At 31.1% G+C, this 21,606-nt stretch overlaps 2 protein-coding genes and 1 long non-coding RNA gene across 3 annotated transcripts; 2 read left to right on the top strand and 1 right to left on the bottom strand.

The window, feature by feature from the left end:
* Nucleotides 1-201: 201 nt before the first annotated feature.
* LOC139858454 (uncharacterized) lies at nucleotides 202-788 on the top strand. The gene has a single exon (XM_071847304.1). It carries the CDS (start codon nucleotides 255-257, stop codon nucleotides 735-737), a length of 483 nt encoding a protein of 160 aa, XP_071703405.1. The 5' UTR covers nucleotides 202-254; the 3' UTR covers nucleotides 738-788.
* Nucleotides 789-2,659: 1,871 nt separating this feature from the next.
* LOC139857235 (uncharacterized) lies at nucleotides 2,660-5,608 on the top strand. The gene is made up of 3 exons (XR_011762406.1): nucleotides 2,660-2,814; nucleotides 4,761-5,023; nucleotides 5,104-5,608. It is a non-coding gene; the product is annotated as an uncharacterized lncRNA (long non-coding RNA).
* Nucleotides 3,411-8,756, bottom strand: LOC139857234 (wall-associated receptor kinase-like 14). The gene is made up of 3 exons (XM_071845970.1): nucleotides 7,923-8,756; nucleotides 4,897-4,971; nucleotides 3,411-4,809 (listed from the first exon to the last, which is right to left on the bottom strand). The coding sequence occupies exons 1-3, from the start codon at nucleotides 8,650-8,652 to the stop codon at nucleotides 3,527-3,529; spliced, it is 2,088 nt and encodes a 695-aa protein (XP_071702071.1). The 5' UTR covers nucleotides 8,653-8,756; the 3' UTR covers nucleotides 3,411-3,526.
* Nucleotides 8,757-21,606: the final 12,850 nt, after the last annotated feature.

Below are 21,606 nucleotides of genomic sequence, written 5' to 3'. Positions count from 1 at the left end.
TCAAATAGATTGTAAACCAAAATCAACATTTCAAAGGCTGGGCATATAAGAAGCATTTGCTCCATTATTTTTATTTTTAAACCAAAAATATTTATGAAACCAGTAGCGTTGTTCCACGTCATCGAAACAATATGGAAGGGTATCATAGTAATTAACCAATTAGCTCATCCCCTCCAATATCTTATTAGCCACAAAATCAAATCAGTTAAAAGATCAGCTTCGTTGCAGACAATTCTCATCAACCAAACCAAACTATGTCTTGCACAAGCTCAAATCTACTTCTGAACCCATTTTCTCGCAAGACCCGACCCGTAACCCCAGTCTCATCCTACAATAACCCACAATCTACCAAACCCAGTACCCCACCACCATCAATCCGGTTCGATGGACACCAAACACGAAGACAGTTACTTTTTCTGATGACGTCAGGTACAGCCGTGACAGCTTTAGAGATGCCATCAATGGCGGAAGACATTGGACTGTTTGGATTAAGGAAGAAGATAAAGAAAGCAGAAGAGGAAGCTGAGGAGATTGTTAAAGAAGGAATTGAGTCAGCTGAGAAAGGATTTGAAGCTGCGGAGAAAGGAATCGAAAATGCCGAAGAAGAAATTGAAACGGAAGTTAGTTTCGGGTTCGAAGGCGGGTTGACTCAGGCCGGAGTGGTGGTTGGGGCGGAGGTGGTGGCGGTTGCAGTTGCTACATCGGTTGTTAATGGAATATTAGGACCTGAAAGTTGATTAAGGTTGATTTAATTATGACTGTTGTTATATATATATATATATATATATATATATATATATATATATATATATATATATATCAGCGGTTTGAATTGTAATGCAATATTGTATATCAGTTAGCTTTGTGGTTGTTGAGCTTATTTGATGATACTTAATATATATTTTCTTGAAAAAAACGTATCATTTTTAATCTAAATTTCAAATTCTATTAGATGTAGTGAAGCGATAGAATGACAGTGGAATGTGTCGATATAATGTCGCGATTAATTGTAGCGATGAATGTGACGGAGAACAGTCATACATTGTCAAAAAAATGGCGAGACTGTCACGATGGAATGTAAAAGACGACATTGTCATCACTAAACACAATTGCCGACGACATATGATGGACTTGTAGTGACGATGTCGCGGCCATAGGCCATATTCCTTGTCGAGTCAATCAAATAGTTTACGGATACTCATTCTAATCTTGATCGATCCATTCAAATAGAAAAACAGCAAAACAAGTTGTTATTGTTTCCTAGCGTTAGAAATCAGGTTTGTAATTGGTAATTCGATTAGTTCTTGAACTGTGAAATCACTTTCACAATTTAGTATATCAACCCAACAAGCCTCGAGTATCACAAAATCCAAAATGAGATAAGATAAGAACGTGATTCGATTGCAGGCTAGAACAAAACAAATCTAAGGTATTAGAGAGAAAGTATGTTCTGTATTTTTAGTATGAAAAGCAAGTAATTGATTTTTTGGAGGAAAAATTAGTTTTAATTCGGTTATGTAAATCAAAGGGTGGTAACCCTTCGATTTGGCGGGAAAAGATAACCGAAATGACACCACTTTTGGCGAGAAAATTAGTTAGCAGGCACCTTTTCGATAATTTACATAGTGCGTTTTCGGTTGAGGTTTCGGGTCGCTGCCCCAGCTCCGCCAGGAGCGCTATCCCTTGGACCCAGAGGCGGAACATAGAGAAACCCAAGGTGGGTATCCGTCCACCCTGGATTTTACGGAACAAAAATTTTTACACACAAAAAAAAAAAAACTAAAAAATAAGGTTTTTTTTTAGTGCTCGTCCCTACTGAATAAGAAAGATTTAAGAAAATTTTACACCCGCCCCCACCTGTATCCGAGTTCAAGTTCCGCCGCTGCTTGGACCCCTCAAGGGGATGCAACCCCCTTTACTCGCTCTATATTTGTGATAGTATCTAGTCAATCCTTACGGATGTGTAATCCACACTCTCCAAACTCGTTGTTAAGTCAATCCTTACGGCTCTAGTTATTGAGTTGACAGCAAGCGTCGATTTATTGGCGACTTGACTTACTCTTAGAGCCTAAATTAAATTTCAAGCTTGCAATTTTGCAAAAACCTACTTAACATGTTATACATAACAGAATTGTTATATCATCATAAAAGAATAAAAACTCTCGAACATCACGATACATAAAATTGGTGTATCATTTAAACGATAAAACCCGAGAGCATGCTAAATAGTTGATGATGATAAATCATGATCACACACCACTCATTATTATACTCCTAGATTAATCTAAAGAGTTCAACTTATATCATTATTATTCAAATTATAATTAAAGATATAATAGGTAATTAAGTGTACATATATCAAAAAGTGGCGTGTGATCCCTCTTTAAATGGACTAGCCATGTGTCTTCTTGGATATCTAACGAATTTGAGCCCAAACATGTAGCTCAAACATATAGTCCAAACGTGTAGCCAAAAATTCCAAACTCAGATGCTAATCTGTATTTTTACTCAACGGTATTCAAAAAGAGGAAACCGGTAAAATTACGTTTTATAAAAACCCAATATGACATTTTATCTTCTTTTTTTTTTTTATAGAAAAATACACTTTTACCCCTATACACTTTTATCATCTAATGCTCTTATTTATCATTCAGAATCCTTGAGATAAGAATTTGAACCTTACCTATATTTCAAATATGTGGGTTCGGTATCAACATAGAAGTTATACCAGTGACTGCCTCTGTTAACCGAAAGTTAAGATACCATAAGTTAGACTGTCAAATTGAATATTGTTCAACTGATTCCAACCTAGAGGTGAGTTATTCGACTATTCTTACTTTATTATTCAACTATTCATGCTAATTAGATGTAAATACACCGTAGATTCACTTCATTTATGTTCATATTGATACATAACCGAAATCAATTAGATTAGTTTGGCCAAATCCAACGACGAAGGGTTTCATAACCTAGTCCTTTTCAGATTTATTATTAGACAATATTAATCCAAATTACTGAATAACTCTGCCTTTTCAAAGTTTTAGGCTATAGCTTAATTTTTAGAAGAATGTTCTCTAAATATAGGGATAGACTGATAGAGTAATTTTTTGTCATGCTTAATGTTGACAACACGAAGTGGGAGCAAGAATTAGACGAGTTTGGTGTCGAGGCTATTCCAAATTTTTGCCCTTTACGTTGGTTATATTTATGTTCAATATATATACGTTAAAAATATATACGGAGTATATTACTAAAAGTCAACGTCCGACTTAACCGACTACTCGTTTCAAGTCCCGACCGACTCGTCTTTGTCTGGTGACTTTACCAACGAAGTCACGGTTAAACAATTCAAGATCAAGATGTGTAGTATACCAATGAAATATGAATTACATATATCGAACATTCAGACCACACAAAAATGTAATGAAATCACAATTTTTTTCCCTAATATGTTTCGCTACCGTTATGCATCCATGAATTTGATATATATGCACAGATTAAGAGCGCGGTTCACATTGTTTCGCTTTCACCTAACAACATTTCCTAATAAGCTGTTAGTCGAGGGTGAACTCTGCTCGCTTAACCACGCGTCCTGCACAGAAACAGGCGAACCATCTTTCTCCTCTTCTGTTCGTTTTAAACAATCGGGTATTACATTTGGCACACCGAGCCTTCGGCTCCCAATCACCTTTTTCACTATGGTCCCACCAAACGATTTCTCACTGCCATTATACGGTGACGAAGAAACAGATGCAACTGACGATGACGCCATGGTGACATCATCGTTCATGTTCCAGCTACTGAGTCTAACCTGTTCAAGTTCTTCTGCTACTTCTGTCATCGAAGGTCTCATATCTCTATGAAAAGCCAAGCAGCGAAACGCCAGCTCAGCGACCTTGTGAATTGACGAAAGTGTCCATGCGTCTCTGTTTGGTTCCAAGAATGGATCTGTTATATCGTCCACACAACCTTTTCCGATCCTATCTATTGCGAGGGCAGCTAAATTGATTTCGCTATGGTGTCTTGAAAAGTCAACTACTTTTAAAGCGGTTATAATCTCTACAAGAACCACCCCGAAACTATAAACGTCACTTTTATCAGACAGATGAAAGTTCTGATGGTATTGCGGGTCAACGTAACCCGGTGTCCCTTGCGGGGCGGTTGATATGTGCGAGTCTTCAATCATCCCGAGTCTCGAAAGACCAAAATCCGCAACCTTGGAGTTAAAATCGTAATCCAGTAATATATTGCTCGACTTTATATCTCGATGATAAATCGGAGGGTTCATAGTAGAATGAAGATGCTCAATAGCTTTTGCGGTTTCGGTTGCAATATTAAGTCGTAGGGTCCACGAAAGACCTTTTCCTCGTTCTTTTTGAAGATGTTGTGAAAGCGTTCCGTTTGGCATGAACTCATAAACGAGAATTTGTTCGCCTTTTTCGATGCAACAACCCAAAAGACGAACCAAGTTCGGGTGGTTTACAGTTGAAATAAGTTTGATCTCGTTCATTACTTGATCGTTTCCTTCGGTGTCTCTGTTTCGTATCTTTTTAACAGCGACCCATTCGTTGCTGTTGAGTTTTCCAGCGTAAACCGTGCCGTATGCTCCTACACCGAGTCTTTGTTTGTCAGAGAAACTATTAGTTGCCCTTTCGATTTCTTTGTAGTGGTAAAATGGGACGGTGAAGCTTCCTGTAGCTTCTGAAAATTGGCGTTTTGCGATTCGTTTGTTTCTTAAAGCAGTTCGTTTTTTAATGCAGTAGCAAACAAGTGCCACAGTTGACATTAACGAAGCCCCGGCAATAATTCCTGATAAGCAAAATCAAGCGCGAAAACAATTTTATAGACTTCTTATATGACGATAATATGTAGGTCATGAATAGTTGCAAAATTTACCTCCGACAAGTACGCCGACTCTTGTTGTTCCACCACACTCGCCGGACATGTATCTTGAAGCGCCACAATTTTTTACTGTTAAAATTTGTATTAGATGATGAAGAAGATCAGCATAAGTCTTGTACAGGTACAAATTATTTGAGCTTTTATTGATTGGACTACATATAACACATACAAACATTATATTATATTAATAATCATTTGCAGATTCTAGATTGAGTACACATTGTTTATCTGGTGTCCTAGAATTGATGGTATAGAAGACATTTTACAGAAGACGAAGTCAGTAGAAGAAGCATTCGTGTTGCTTATGAGATATTTGGTTGAAATCATGAAACTCGCACCAGATATCAAAAAGGATATTGAAAAAAATTGGGTACTCCATTACTCACTACAAATAAAAAGGGCAACCACAACCCTAAAATTTGAGTGTGAAGCTAACTAGTATGAGTAACAAGTCCCCATTTTGTCTTACTGGAGGTTACCATTTCATTTGATACACAAGCATATGAAAAGATAACCTTCAGTTTGGGGCTGTTTACTTTTCTTGGATTAAACCTGTTTCCATTTGCCTCTGTTTCATGAGTAGTGTATGTTTCAATATCTTCTAGAAACAGATCAATTTTCAGATTAAGTGACAGATAAGACAAATAAACAACAATTTTAATTACTGAATTAAGAGCTGTACAGATGCGAATCATTAAATAGAAAGTAAACAGGCCATTTGTTTGTGCGTAGGTTTGTGGTAGTCGAATTGGATAGTTAGCCAATGAAAATGGGTGTGGATTAATGGACAACATTTACATTTATGCAGGATAAAACGGGTCAATTCAGGATGATTTTTTTATTTTTTTATATTTGCTAAACCTTAGGACCAGTTTGATTTGTTTCAATTTTTTTTTTCTTTCTATGGTAGCCAACCATCCGACGAGCTGGGCGTATACAATATGAATGGTTCGACGTATCTGACTTTTGAACGGTTCGACATATCTGTTTTTTACTCTGATATTTATACACTTGACTTTTAAACGGTTCAACGTATCTGTTTTTTGCTTTTTAAAATTTTGGATATAGTGATTGCAATTTTGGCCAAAAAACTATAAGTTACGCAAAACATATTTTAAAATAATTGGTTACATTTGTTAATCGACACTCGAATAAACATAGCATCTGAAGTCAACTAAGATCATCGTAAGAAATTGCTTACAACCCACCATCAAAGACTTATTGAAGATCTCATATGATTTTTTATCAATATTAATGTTAATTAAATTAATATTAATATTATATTATTACAAGTCTACCACTAACATGGGTGGAGCCATATGATCCGTGAACATTAAAAAAAAAAAATCCATTTATAATTGGCTAATAAGTCCACATGTTCATTCACAACAAGCAACAAACACATAGTCAAAGTCAAATGTAATTAAATTGTACATTAATAAACCAAATTAACGACCCATGAAGATGGTGATTATATGCTACACACTAAATTTAATTAAATTAAATAGATATTTGTTTCCAAACATAAAAGAGTTTAGTCCCTGTCCATATCTAATTAATGAATTCCTACTCATTCCATTATGACGACTTAAATCCTTTGACCAGACCCGTTATTAATCAAACATTGCTGGCGCTACAAATAAAGTCGACATTATAACTATAATTAATATTATTATCACGATTAGTTGATCTTTCATCGTCACAGCTTTGACATTTTATACTTTATATATTAGGTTGGTCTTATTTTCTTCCCTAAGGCAATTTATTCATTAAAAATACACTTTAGGCGTCTAAATCAAAGTTTATTCTTACCTTTTTTTTTTCAAATCAACAAGAATCAGAAAAGGAAAAAGGTTATAATTATGAAATCATTGTTTGTTGTTATTATGTTTTTTTAATTTAAACGTGTAAACTTTAAGTGGTATTAATCGCTAATATGCGCGTTAAACCATAATGATATACTTTTAGCCCATGTTGGCAATGCAACCCAAGCCTTTAAATAATAAAGTACTGCCTTTTATTTTATTTTTATTTTTAAATAGAATTTATTAATTTTATTTATTTATTTATTTCATATAACATAGTACGGAGTATAACCTTTTAAGTTGAGTAATATTTTATTAAGATATATTGTACCATGTAAGAATAACAATAACAATACACTAAGGTAAACTTTTTATAAAAAAGTAATAACTTTGAATATTTATTATTATAATTTGTAATAATAATAATAATAATAAGGTTCTCATTAAAAAGTTTATTATAATAATAATAATAATAATAATAATAATAATAATTATTATTATTATTATTATTATTATTGCTAGAGGTGTGGGAGCCCAGATTGTCTCTAGGCTTCCCACTAATTTTTTGTAAGTTTTAATACTTTTAAGTTTATTATAATAATAATAATAATAATAATAATAATAATAATAATAATAATAATAATTAACCATCTTATTAATTTAATTCACTATAAAATATTAGATGTATATTTTGAACTTTTTAATGAGAACCTTAATATTTATTCTTTAAAAGAAATTTGAACATGCTTAAAATTACTTGTACACTGAAAATTGTCAACTATTTCAGGAGAATAATTTCTTTCAAACGACTTAATGTGCCCTTAATTTTTGCATAGATTAAATTCTTAAGAATAGCTCGTTAGACAATCTTTATATTTTCTTTTTCTTATATATTATTACTAATAATTATTACTACTATTATTGCTATTATAATTACTAATTACTATTACTATTATACAATAAATTAAGTAATACTACCTCCGTCTCATTCCAATAGGCCATTATTCTATTTTGGGTTGTTCCATTCTGATAGTCCACTACCATAAATAGAAAGAAAAGAAGATATTTTATTGGTGGATCTGGAGAGAGAAGATATTTCATTGGTGGAGAAATGAAGTTAGTGGGATTTCCTAAAACTGCGTGTTTTTTGTCTGTGGACTATTGGAATGAGACGGAGGTAGTAACAAATTAAGGTGGGTTGGAAACGGAACTAACCTTTCTTACAACCATCGCCGGCAACAAAACCATCTCCGGCGAACCCATCTTTACAATGACACCGATACCCCACCGTCCGATTCTTGATCAACACATTCCGGCAATCTGCATTCAAATCACAACCACATTCACCCAAAACCCACCAACCCAACTCTAACGAATTAAACTCCAACGAAACAGGCATACTATTATCCGAATAATTATTCCCAATCAAATCAACCGTCAGTGACGAAAACAACACTTGACAACGCGCGTCATCCATTCGTCTCAAATCAATAAACTGTTGTTGATCAGGTTTATCATCAGAGTAACAATTCATACTCATGTTTACATTTGAATCACACTGTTGTAAGTTAAAATGACTCTCTATTTTAGGAGTAGACACCATGATACAATCATTCAAATTCGAGCTACAGTTTTGTAATAACAACCCGTTTCGTGACGTAAGCGCGTAGTTTTTGCTACTAAATTCTTGAATTTCTTTATATTTGCGATCACATTTAGCTGGAAAATTGATCAAGATATGATCTTTTGTTAAGTTTTGAACTTTGTATGATCCAATAGTTACGTCACCAGTTTTAGAACAATTTAAACGGATTTCGCAATCATCGGAGAAACCAAACGGGTACGAAACGGGTGTTTGTGTATTGTTACATACGCGATTGCAGTTTCGTTGTGCAGAAATTGTCGTTTTGACGATTAATATGAAGAAGAAGAGATGAAGAAGCATGTTTGAAAGTGAGAGAGGAGTTTGACTTTGATATTGATGTATTGAATTTGAAGGAGGACATTAAAGGGGTGTAGTTGATGTTGTTGAAGATATCATAAATGCATGCTTGCTAGCGGAAAACAAATCAATTAAAAACGGAGATAATAATATGTATGAATTTGTGATATGATTTCTGCAATGAATGTGTTATTTACTGCCGATTGGTTGTAAATAAGGTTTGACTTTGTTTGAGGATTTAAATGGTGTTTAGAGATTTAAGAACTCATAGAGATGAAGTTATTGAATAGTTTAAATCTTTTAATTGTGTGTGTGTTTAAAAGAAACAAAAGATAAATCAAACGATACAATCACGACGGAGAGAGAGATATATTCGATGATAAAAATAAATTGTACGTGAATGAGAGGGGAAGGAAAAAAGGGGGGCAGGGAAAATAACAACAAATTGACTTGTAAAAATTCCTTTCCATCTTTATATTATTTGCAAAGAATAGACTACTAGCAATACCGATTTGGAGAGAAAAAAAAAAAAAAAGTGAAACTAAAAATAGGAAAATGATTAAATGTAGCCCTGGCTACTACGTTTGAAACATACCAAATATAGTTTAACTAGTGAAATGACCCGTGAAATTACGGGTTTGTTTAAATGAAACAGTTTAATGATATGTTTTAGGTATTACGTGAATGTAAATGTTAAATTCATTTAGTTTAATGAATCGTGGAACCACGGATTCTGACTAAAAAACTTTTCGTTGTTTTTACAAATATATTGATGTACTTACCTTGGTCGGAATAAATGAACTGCATTTATTCTCCCACCACTTTCTTTCAATTTTTATCACAATTACTATTTTACTTGTCATAAAAGCTTACATTACAACCTTTTATTGAGACATGTATTTCACATACATATATAACGTAATTAATCTCTCTAAAGAGAACCCATATTTCATGGGTTTGTTAAAATAAAACAAAGAAAAAAGACTAATAAAATAAGAATCTTGCTAACAACAACCCATATGGTTATCATTGGTGTGATTTAAAGGGTTGTGCTGAACATTTACTTACTGATTTGAAAGTGATACTTCTTAAATTGCACAGTTATTTTATACACGTTAACCCTAAGTACTGTCTTTAGCAAAATTCATAAAGTAATAGTTACTAAAACTTTATGAATAACATCATAACATAATATGATTGCGTTTGTTTTGATGAATGATATCAATTCTCATAATTAATGTAACACTTACTTTTAACAACAATCTTTCATTTTAATTGAAAAATGTGTACATCAAACCTTCAAGCACAAATGTATATAGATCATAGTAATGCAATATACTCATCCACTCATAAAAGAAAAATTATTTGCTTGTAACTATCTTTTAGTAAGATCTGTGAATTCACGGGTCGGGTTTGTTTAAATTGTTTAAATTAAATATATGAAAGTTTTATAAAATTACATTATTACATCCACTACATGCAATATCATATGAAACTTGGTTAATTTAAATTTGATAACATATAGAGTAGATATGTATGTAGGTGGGGTTGCAGTTGTGGTTGAGTGGTAGTGGCCTGCCTCTAATACACTTGAGGTTAGGAGTTCGACTCCACCGGCTACAACAATTACTTAAATGTAAATGCAACTCTATCATGCCCGTCCGGAATCACCCGGGGCACCCCTAAGTGGGGTAAAGGGATGGGGGGTTTTACTTGATCGTGCCCTTGGATCAGTTTCAAGGTTTTCTCCCGGGCAGCGATGGGGGCGGGGTTATTGTCACACCCCCAAAATGGACCAGGGGTAATTGTGACCAATCATATCATAACACAGTTGTATAAGCGAGAACGACTCTAAATGAGACGTTTTATTTATTAAATAAATAGCGGAAGCATTATTCAAAGTTTTACATCATAAGAGTACAGTAAATGGAAAATGTCTTAAACAAAATGATAAATATGAATGATGGACTCCATGCAAGCAGCAAAGCATACATCAATCATCTAGTAGCAAGTAGCAGCTAGCTCAATCATCACCTGAGACAAAACACGCTTAAAGTGTCAACCAAAAAGGTTGAGTGAAATTCATAGGTTTATAAATAATATCCAAAGTTTTAGACCACAAGATTTAGTTTAAAGTTGATTGATATAGAAATATCAATCTAAAAGTGTTGCTGCATTTTGTAATATCGTTACTAAACAAGTTTACCCTATGACACCTTGTACTGTCAGTGTCGTGAAATCATTATTATGTAGCCAAAGACCAACGGTCGAATGGTTAGAGACGTTACTCTCAATAGGCCTACTCACAATAATTAAGTTTGCATTTAAACGTAGCAATTGACGATATTACGGTAGGGATTTAGCATGAATCAAAGCATGACAGCATAGTTAACAATTTAGTACTTGTGTCTAAGTGTAAAACAGTTATAAAGCAAGCATGAGTCTCACCCCAAAAGTTATAAATAGTTAAGTAAACAGTAAAAGTGGGGCTATGAAAATCACCTTAGTAGCACAAAAGAGTATTCAATGAAAGAATTGAACGGAAGGAAATGATCGAGATCTCAACCTAGAGATAGAACGTATGATCAGACATTGCCTAACAGACAATAGTATATAGTACTATATTGATAGTAATGGTTCACTAAAGAATTTCCATTTTCAGAAGGTTACTATTTATGGAAAGTTTTCACTTATAGTAATTTTCCAATTTTAGAAAGTTCGGGTTAATCTTTAGCAAGACGTTGTACAACTTTACTCAAACTTCGTTGCTATCAAATAAGTCAGGAATGACCAGATGTAACCGGGGGCCCAGGACTCTTGACCAGAATCTAAGTCATGGCATTCGAGATCCACAAGCTTACCCATAAATGGCAACCTAGACATCATTCACTTACGACCGTGAGTAGCGATGAAGTTCACATGAATTGTACATTATCTTTGATTAACCTTCACTTTAGGTGTATACACACAACGAATTATTAATGTACTTAATAATTATATATGTGATAATATAACCTAAGTTTTATTTAATATTTAGTTATTATACCTTAGTATGTCTTACATATATTAAATATAATTACCTTTAAATAAATACCTAAATTACTTCAAAAATAATAGTGTTTTATTAATCGAACATTATTCAAAAATGTCTAAATAATAAATTAAATATCTAAAAATTACATACATAATTTTTATAGTCTTAGTTAATCATATATATTAGTAGAAAAATTTAAGAAAACATTTTTATTATATTTTTGTATTTATTTTTGTTTTTACCCTTAATGTATTCACAAAACAATTTTAATTCTACATAATTACTAAATAAACCCAAATAATTATTTTTATAATTTTTATAAGTTTCTATCAGTCTAATAACCTGTAGAAAAATATTTAAAAAAATATTTTTTTATTTTTTTATATTTATTCTTAATTTACCTTCGAATTACATAATAATAGAGTTTAATTATATAATAAATACCAATTCGACCCAAGTAATTATTTTTATAATTTTTTCAGATCTATATAAGTTTTAAAAACTCAGAAAAAAATTATATATATTTTATTTTTGGTTAAAAGTATTTATTACGAATTTTACATTATTTTTACGTTTAAACACTACATAATTCGTATTTAATTATAAATAATATTCCATAAATTATCAAAATTATTTTTATGCATCATAACACTTATAATACTAATTATAACATATAAACATAATTAATTTCGAATTTTACAAAGAATATACAATAAATATAAATATAAATGACAATATTGAAAAAAAATTAATAAAAATAGAAAGTACCTCAAATTTTCTTCAAAGTTTTGTGAGAATAACTTAAGTTTTTGTGTTTGGCAAGAAAAAATGAATGAGGAGCCATGTATTTATAGGTAAAAAATGGTTGGTGAAAAGAAAAAAAATAATAAAATAAAGGTGCCAATTTTGACAAAATAATAAAAACATGTTAAAAATGTTTTTAATAAGTTTTTGTTTTTGAAAATATTTAGTCAAAATTCATGGCCTCATTATTTAATTTATTAAAAAAAATCTTATTTCTTTTTATTTTTATTTTTTTTATAAGCTAAAAATATATATAATGATTAAAATAACTTATCATTTAATTAATAATTATGTTACATATAGTTTTAAATATAATACGCATTAATATTAACTAAAGTTATTTTATATAATTAGTGTAAACTTTAGTTAACAGAACGTGTCAACTAAAAATAAATATTTGATCAACGTCGAATTTAATTATATATTACGTATGGATAACAACCCTATAGTCAAATTAGTCAATTCAGGTATGGAAATATGAGGGTTGTTATAGTACCTACCCGTTAAAAGAAATTTCGTCCCGAAATTTAGTTGTTGCCATTAATCGGTGTTGTTCGTACATAGACGAGGATATTTACGTTTTATTTGGTTTTCACGTTCTCAGGTATGCTCGGGGCCTTGCGTGAATTCCAACGGATAGAATATTGTTCTGTTTCAAGAATTAAAATCATACATACCATAATTTCTACAAGTTCTTCTACGAAGTGCATTTTATTATTAATGCGGAGATCATTCAAAATGATGATGTTATACAAGTCATTTCAGTAAATTGGATATATAAAATGTGTTATGAATAATATCGAGCTCATTTAAACCTTGAGCGTTTATGCCACAATGTTAGGGTAGACAAAACAGAGAGTAGTTCATGAAAATTATAGTCATGAAGTTTGATAGATATCATCATTGTTTACAACAAGAATATTGTAATGATGAATATAAGTTGAAGAATAAAGTTTTATCACTATTGAATAATATGGATAGAACGATTCGATTATAGAGAGAGTATAAACGAAGCTATCGTAAAAGAGTGAATGAGTAAATTAAATGTTCGCCTTAACTTTTGACGTAGTCACGATTGATTTCCGGAATTCAAGGGATTAAAGGAAATCTTCGTAATCTATAAGATTTGATTATCCGGTATTTACGGAATTTTGGGATTTCTTTGATTAAATGCGATGAATTGCCTCGATTGCTGTGTTTGGAAATTTTGCTATAAATTAGCTTCTTCCGTTTCATTATCTTCACCACTTCTATACTTTCTTCCTAGATTCATACTTCCAAAAGATTTGTTAATATGCTCAATCCCGTATTGATATTTGTTATTATATTGACCATATATGCAGTCATGCTTCTTTTTCTTTTACCACCAGAGGAATCTGTTTACTTCTACTATGCTCTTGGGGTTATAGTGTTTTTAATTCTCCCGTGTCTTTATGTTGCTATACGCATTGATATACACGATTTGTAATTTCGGTGTTGTTATCGGGCTTTGTATTTTCCCTTATATGTCGAAGCTCTTTACCTTTTTATTCTGCTCTCGACTCTAAGTTAAGCGAGTAATGGTCCAGAATTTGTAGGTATGAAGTTTCAAATGAACCTAATGTTCTAAGCGTAATATCACGATTTGATTTGGTAAATTACCAGAATTACTGAGGATAGAACTATCAAGAATATATGTTCTTGATATGTTCAGAGATTAAGTAGAATGTAAGAGTCGTGTAACATGGCAAATAATGATTATAAAGTCTATGAATCATCATCTTCCATTAAAAATTTAGCATGACTTACTGTAATATAATCACGTTGGCCTGACGTCATTATATTATACTAACTCATGCTTCAATTTCCAACATTTCTTCAAAACATTTATAATTTAAACTTGAATTTTACTGAATATAGAAACTAAAATAGTTTCCTTTATAAAGATATCGCAAAGAGATACTTAATTGTGGACAAGAATCGTTATGAAAATATCTTCAGAAATATAGAGGATATTTATAACGACATTTTGGAATTTCTAAGTTCGAAGGTTGATGAAGAAAAATTTTTCGCAAGCTTTTAACATAACTTCGGAGCAAGATATTCTCTAAAGATTTCATCGGATCCAGAATTACCTGGATTCTTTGAATATAGGGTTTGGTCCTTGTATTTGTCCTTGGTCTCCTCCATGGTTAGCTCAATCCATTTTTTAGTTCCAAATTTTCTTTTGAGCTTTTCCAACGTACCATTCTTTATTATCAAACTTTTGGCCATTGAGACCATCTACAATTTTGCTGTTTCCTCTGCATTTAATGCATCCATATTTGATTCATCGGTTATCAATCCGAGATGGTTTCAAGAAATTTCATTTTTAGATGATTAAACGCTGATTGTAATCGTCAACGGTTCTAATGGTTGATGAATAGGCGTTGTTGATTTCAAAAGTAATGAACGATAATTTCGGTGGTTTGATGTGATAATTCATCATAGAATACGAATGAATATAATTCATGAATGTAGTGATCTTTAGGAAGATTACACTTGCTAAAGCTTTACTTGGATTCCGATATGTCCAAATCAGAATAGGTAATTAAATTTGTATGAAAATGGTTGTTCTTTAGTGAACGGATACATATGTGAATGTAAGTAGTATAGTTACTAATTATTGAATCAGAATTTGAAGAATGTACAATGTAAGAAATTGATGTGAGATATAAATATTTCTCGGGTTTTACTTACCCGTTAAAAGATTTTCACAATTAACAGTTTGTACAAAAGGATTTTTAATTACAATCTTTATGAAGATATACGTTCATATATGTATTCTTCACGTATAATATAGATTTAATGAGTTAATATACTATTAAAATCATTTGATTTGCTGTTGAAGCGAGAATAAATAATCTTCAAAACTTGAGAGATTACATAATCATCGCAGAATCTTTCTTTAATGAAGTTATGAATCAATACTCCATCGTTCATTGTTATTGATATACCTCGGTATATGATGTTAATGCTCGTGGAATTCTTGTGAAATTCACAAGGCACGAATGATGTTTTCTAAAGAGTTTTGAGTACATCGAAAATGAAAGTGTAAAACCAAACATGTATTTGAATAATACACTTAGTTTATTATGAAATGGAGTTTATTGTGATGAAGCAGTGATTTAACGAGGAATGTATATCATAGCATATTAGTGATATGAATCAACCAAGTAGTACATACTATTTAAGATTCACACGTAATAGCTTAATACGAAAAGATTTATTATTGTTCCAAACCATATATATATATATATATATATATATATATATATATATATATATATATATATATATACATATATAATTTTCAGGAAGAATGAGTCAATACATCTTAACTCATTATTACTAATATTCCTTGGTATCTATGGGGCGTATGATGTTGATATCCGAGGTACAGATTATGGTGTTTGTTATTGGTGAAGCTGATGTTGTTGGTGGTGATGCTGTTGGTACTGGTGGTGATGCTGGTTATGCTGCTGGTGCTGTTGCTGGTGCTCGTAGGTTTCGCACCATATTCTCCAGAGCCACCACTCGAGCGCGAAGCTCATTGACTTCTTCTATTATTCCGGGGTGATTGGTGGTTCGGACAAGTGGATGAATAAGATCTTGAATTTTAGATATTATATATTCGTGACTGGATACCCTGGAAATGAGGGTGAAAATAGTGTTCCGAATGGGTTCGCCGGTAAGTGCTTCAGGTTCTTCACCAAGAGGTGAATTCGGTTGGTGGAAGGGATCACCTTCTTCTTGTCTCCATTGATTAAGTTTACTACGAACCCATCCCCAATTCATCCAAAATAGATGATGACTAATTGGTTGGTTCATTCCTGTTACGCTGCCATTGGAGCTCGAGGAGTTCGAGGAATCTTGTGAGAAATCCATATTATCTGATCGGAATAAGGGTTTTTGTTATGAGATGAGTGTTGAATATTGAATGATATATTTGTCTTCTTGATATACGTATATATAGCAAAAAGATTTCCGTAATTTATGGAGGAAATTTAGGAAAAGTGTTAGACAAAGTCTATTGGGGATAGATATGATAAGATATGATTTGTCTATACTCCATTTATGCAATAATTGCAGTATGACGTGTCTAGATTAAAAATGATAAGTATGTAATCAGATAATGATTAAAGACTTTCAATTCGTAATGGCCTATTCAGGTCTAGGGCTTGAGCTATAGGATCCTTTAAATTGGTAATCCAAACCCTTCCATTCTAGAGTTTTGTAGACGCCATCCGTCAAGAAAATTCAATGATAAAAAATAACGAGAAAACAAAGATTTAAAAGTAACGAATATGAGTAGTGATGACATTATAATATCTTTGAGATTCTCGATAACTCAATGACATTTTCCAGTTCGCAAACCGATGCAAAAAGGCATAAAGCATATAGGTACGTGGTATAACAAGGAGGTTATATACGTTTGAGTATGAATAGTAACAAATATTGGAGTTTCAAAAATCATGGATAATATTTCATGTAATACATATGTAATACACAAAACCATGATAGATGACATAGGAATGTCGAGAACGGTATCGCATTTAAATGTGGTAGCGGAATTGAATAGTACTTAGGAGAATGAGCAGAGTTCTTAGATTGACTCGTCATTCTAAGATAAGTAAAGTTTCTAAAGTATAGTGTAGCATTTAACAGTTAAAGGCAACAATTAAAGGCACTATAGTCAAAGGAAGTTGTAGTCCTACATTGCTAAGGTACCTAATTGTATAAGGCACACTTAAAATGCAATTCTGGTTCTCTACAACAACCTGCCCTGATACCAATCTGTCACACCCCCAAAATGGACCAGGGGTAATTGTGATCAATCATATCATAACACAGTTGTATAAGCGAGAACAACTCTAAATGAGACGTTTTATTTATTAAATAAACAGCGGAAGCATTATTCAAAGTTTTACATCATAAGAGTACAGTAAATGGAAAATGTCTTAAACAAAATGATTAATATGAATGATGGACTCCATGCAAGTAGCAAAGCATACATCAATCATCTAGTAGCAAGTAGCAGCTAGCTCAATCATCACCTGAGACAAAACACGCTTAAAGTGTCAACCAAAAAGGTTGAGTGAAATTCATAGGTTTATAAATAATATCCAAAGTTTTAGACCACAAGATTTAGTTTAAAGTTGATTGATATAGAAATATCAATCTAAAAGTGTTGCTGCATTTTGTAATATCGCTACTAAACAAGTTTACCCTATGACACCTTGTACTGTCAGTGTCGTGAAATCATTATTATGTAGCCAAAGACCAACGGTCGAATGGTTAGAGACGTTACTCTCAATAGGCCTACTCACAATAATTAAGTTTGCATTTAAACGTAGCAATTGACGATATTACGGTAGGGATTTAGCATGAATCAAAGCATGACAGCATAGTTAACAATTTAGTACTTGTGTCTAAGTGTAAAACAGTTATAAAGCAAGCATGTGTCTCACCCCAAAAGTTATAAATAGTTAAGTAAACAGTAAAAGTGGGGCTATGAAAATCACCTTAGTAGCACAAAAGAGTATTCAACGAAAGAATTGAACGGAAGGACGTGATCGAGATCTCAACCTAGAGATAGAACGTATGATCAGACATTGCCTAACAGACAATAGTATATAGTACTATATTGATAGTAATGGTTCACTAAAGAATTTCCATTTTCAGAAGGTTACTATTTATGGAAAGTTTTCACTTATAGTAATTTTCCAATTTTAGAAAATTCGGGTTAATCTTTAGCAAGACGTTGTACAACTTTACTCAAACTTCGTTGCTATCAAATAAGTCAGGAATGACCAGATGTAACCGGGGGCCCAGGACTCTTGACCAGAATCTAAGTCATGGCATTAGAGATCCACAAGCTTACCCATAAATGGCAACCTAGACATCATTCACTTACGACCGTGAGTAGCGATGAAGTTCACATGAATTGTACATTATCTTTGATTAACCTTCACTTTAGGTGTATACACACAACGAATTATTAATGTACTTAATAATTATATATGTGATAATATAACCTAAGTTTTATTTAATATTTAGTTATTATACCTTAGTATGTCTTACATATATTAAATATAATTACCTTTAAATAAATACCTAAATTACTTCAAAAATAATAGTGTTTTATTAATCGAACATTATTCAAAAATGTCTAAATAATAAATTAAATATCTAAAAATTACATACATAATTTTTATAGTCTTAGTTAATCATATATATTAGTAGAAAAATTTAAGAAAACGTTTTTATTATATTTTTGTATTTATTTTTGTTTTTACCCTTAATGTATTCACAAAACAATTTTAATTCTACATAATTACTAAATAAACCCAAATAATTATTTTTATAATTTTTATAAGTTTCTATCAGTCTAATAACCTGTAGAAAAATATTTAAAAAATATTTTTTTATTATTTTATATTTATTCTTAATTTACCTTCGAATTACATAATAATAGAGTTTAATTATATAATAAATACCAATTCGACCCAAGTAATTATTTTTATAATTTTTTCAGATCTATATAAGTTTTAAAAACTCAGAAAAAAATTATATATTTTTTATTTTTGGTTAAAAGTATTTATTACGAATTTTACATTATTTTTACGTTTAAACACTACATAATTCGTATTTAATTATAAATAATATTCCATAAATTATCAAAATTATTTTTATGCATCATAACACTTATAATACTAATTATAACATATAAACATAATTAATTTCAAATTTTACAAAGAATATACAATAAATATAAATATAAATGACAATATTGAAAAAAAATTAATAAAAATAGAAAGTACCTCAAATTTTCTTCAAAGTTTTGAGAGAATAACTTAAGTTTTTGTGTTTGGAAAGAAAAAATGAATGAGGAGCCATGTATTTATAGGTAAAAAATGGTTGGTGAAAAGAAAAAAAAAATAATAAAATAAAGGTGCCAATTTTGACAAAATAATAAAAACATGTTAAAAATGTTTTTAATAAGTTTTTGTTTTTGAAAATATTTAGTCAAAATTCATGGGCTCATTATTTAATTTATTAAAACAAATCTTATTTCTTTTTATTTTTATTTTTTTATAAGCTAAAAATATATATAATGATTAAAATAACTTATCATTTTATTAATAATTATGTTACATATAGTTTTAAATATAATACGCATTAATATTAACTAAAGTTATTTTATATAATTAGTGTAAACTTTAGTTAACAGAACGTGTCAACTAAAAATAAATATTTGATCAACGTCGAATTTAATTATATATTACGTATGGATAACAACCCTATAGTCAAATTAGTCAATTCAGGTATGGAAATATGAGGGTTGTTATAGTTATTATCGCTGCATCGGCATAGTCGAAACGGGAGATGATCGCAACGGGTGGTTTAGTCCCCCTCGGGTGATCCCAATTTCGCTGTCCTAAAAAAAAGATATGTATGTAGGTGACAATTTAAACAAATTGAATATAAGTAATGCATTTCAAAATATGAGACATCGATACTGAAAATACATTATAAATAATGAAAACAAATTAAATTCATGAGTAACCATAACCCTCCTTGATACATTATTAGAAATGTTTGTAGTAGCATTAACATTAATGCATATATTGTCTCATTAGAAAGAGTAAGTTTATTGCATAAAGCAACATGCTTATATGCTAAAACTTTTCAGATCAATATGGCACAGCCCAAGTTCTTCAAGCACTACACATCAGGTAACAACTAAATGGGACCAAAATGATCTATTTTTTCAAAGGTAAGAATACATTAATACATCACCAATTACAATACATGGGCATTGTATATTCTAACCCAAAACCAAAAACAACAACAGACCCAAATACCAACAATCAATACAAAACAGACACCAATCACCTCAACATACCAAAATGATTGAATGCTACTAAAAGTTAACCAAGGTTTGAATTCTGAAATGGTTTAGGAAACAAATAAATAGTATATGTGGATACAATTCCTATAGAAAGATGTTACTTTGCACTAATTCGATATTAGAGAGTTGTCTTTCACAAAAAGATAGACATTTTATAAGCATTAATTAAATGCATAAACTTTGACATTTTATAAGTATTAATTAAAAATTGAAAAAGCAGTCCAAACTTTGTCAAACATAAAAATGAGTATTTGACATCACCTGTCTATTGAGTTACTACTCCATGGATCAAAAAACGTACCTTTGAAGCATGAACAATAGCAGCAAATGACATGTTTGAGTTTTGATAGTCCAATACTTCATCAAAAACCTACTAATCATTACACCATTACCATAACCAACATACTAACTGATGTTTTAGCAGAGAGGTATAAAATACTATTAAATTTTAGCAGGAAATACTATTAAATACGATACATTTTTACACAAGTTTTAATTATTTATTTACAAAATGGATATACCTAAACCTTGCTACAACACTATAGGCAGTGTACCTAATCGTAGAGTAGTATAGTTTTTAGTAAGTCCGGTTCGTTCCACAGGGAATCTTTTTAACCAAAGCTTAACGCTATATTAGTTTACTTTTATAAAAATACAAATATATATAAGTAATATTATTATTATAAAGGGGGGTTTTTACCGTTTAATGACCGGTTTGTCGATTTTAAAACTTTAGTCGCAGTTAAAATCAAATGTAAAATATTAAAAATAAATACAAGACTTAAATTAAAGCATAAAGTAAATAACGATAATGAAATTGTGAATAATAAAAGTGCGATAAAATAAACTTGCGATAATTAAAAAGTACGATAATTAAAAGTGCAATTAAATATAATAACAATAAATAAAAGTGCTATAATTAGAAGTGCAATTAAATATAAAATAAAGGAGATTAAATATGAAATAAAAGAATTATGCTTATTTAAACTTTTGTAATCATGATGTTTGACGTGTTGATTTTAGTTTTATGCCCATGGGTTAATTGTCCTTTTTCCTGGATTATTTAATATGTCCGTCTGGTTTTTGTTCATAACAGTCCATCAGTCATAAATATAAAGTGCGAGTGTCCTCGTCAAATTATCCTTATACCCGAAGTTAAATATTCCAACTAATCGGGGACTTAAAC

This window comes from Rutidosis leptorrhynchoides, chromosome 7 (genome assembly GCF_046630445.1).
Source record: "Rutidosis leptorrhynchoides isolate AG116_Rl617_1_P2 chromosome 7, CSIRO_AGI_Rlap_v1, whole genome shotgun sequence".
In the NCBI taxonomy this organism is placed as follows: domain Eukaryota; kingdom Viridiplantae; phylum Streptophyta; class Magnoliopsida; order Asterales; family Asteraceae; genus Rutidosis; species Rutidosis leptorrhynchoides.
This window is presented reverse-complemented; position numbering and strand designations above follow the sequence as displayed.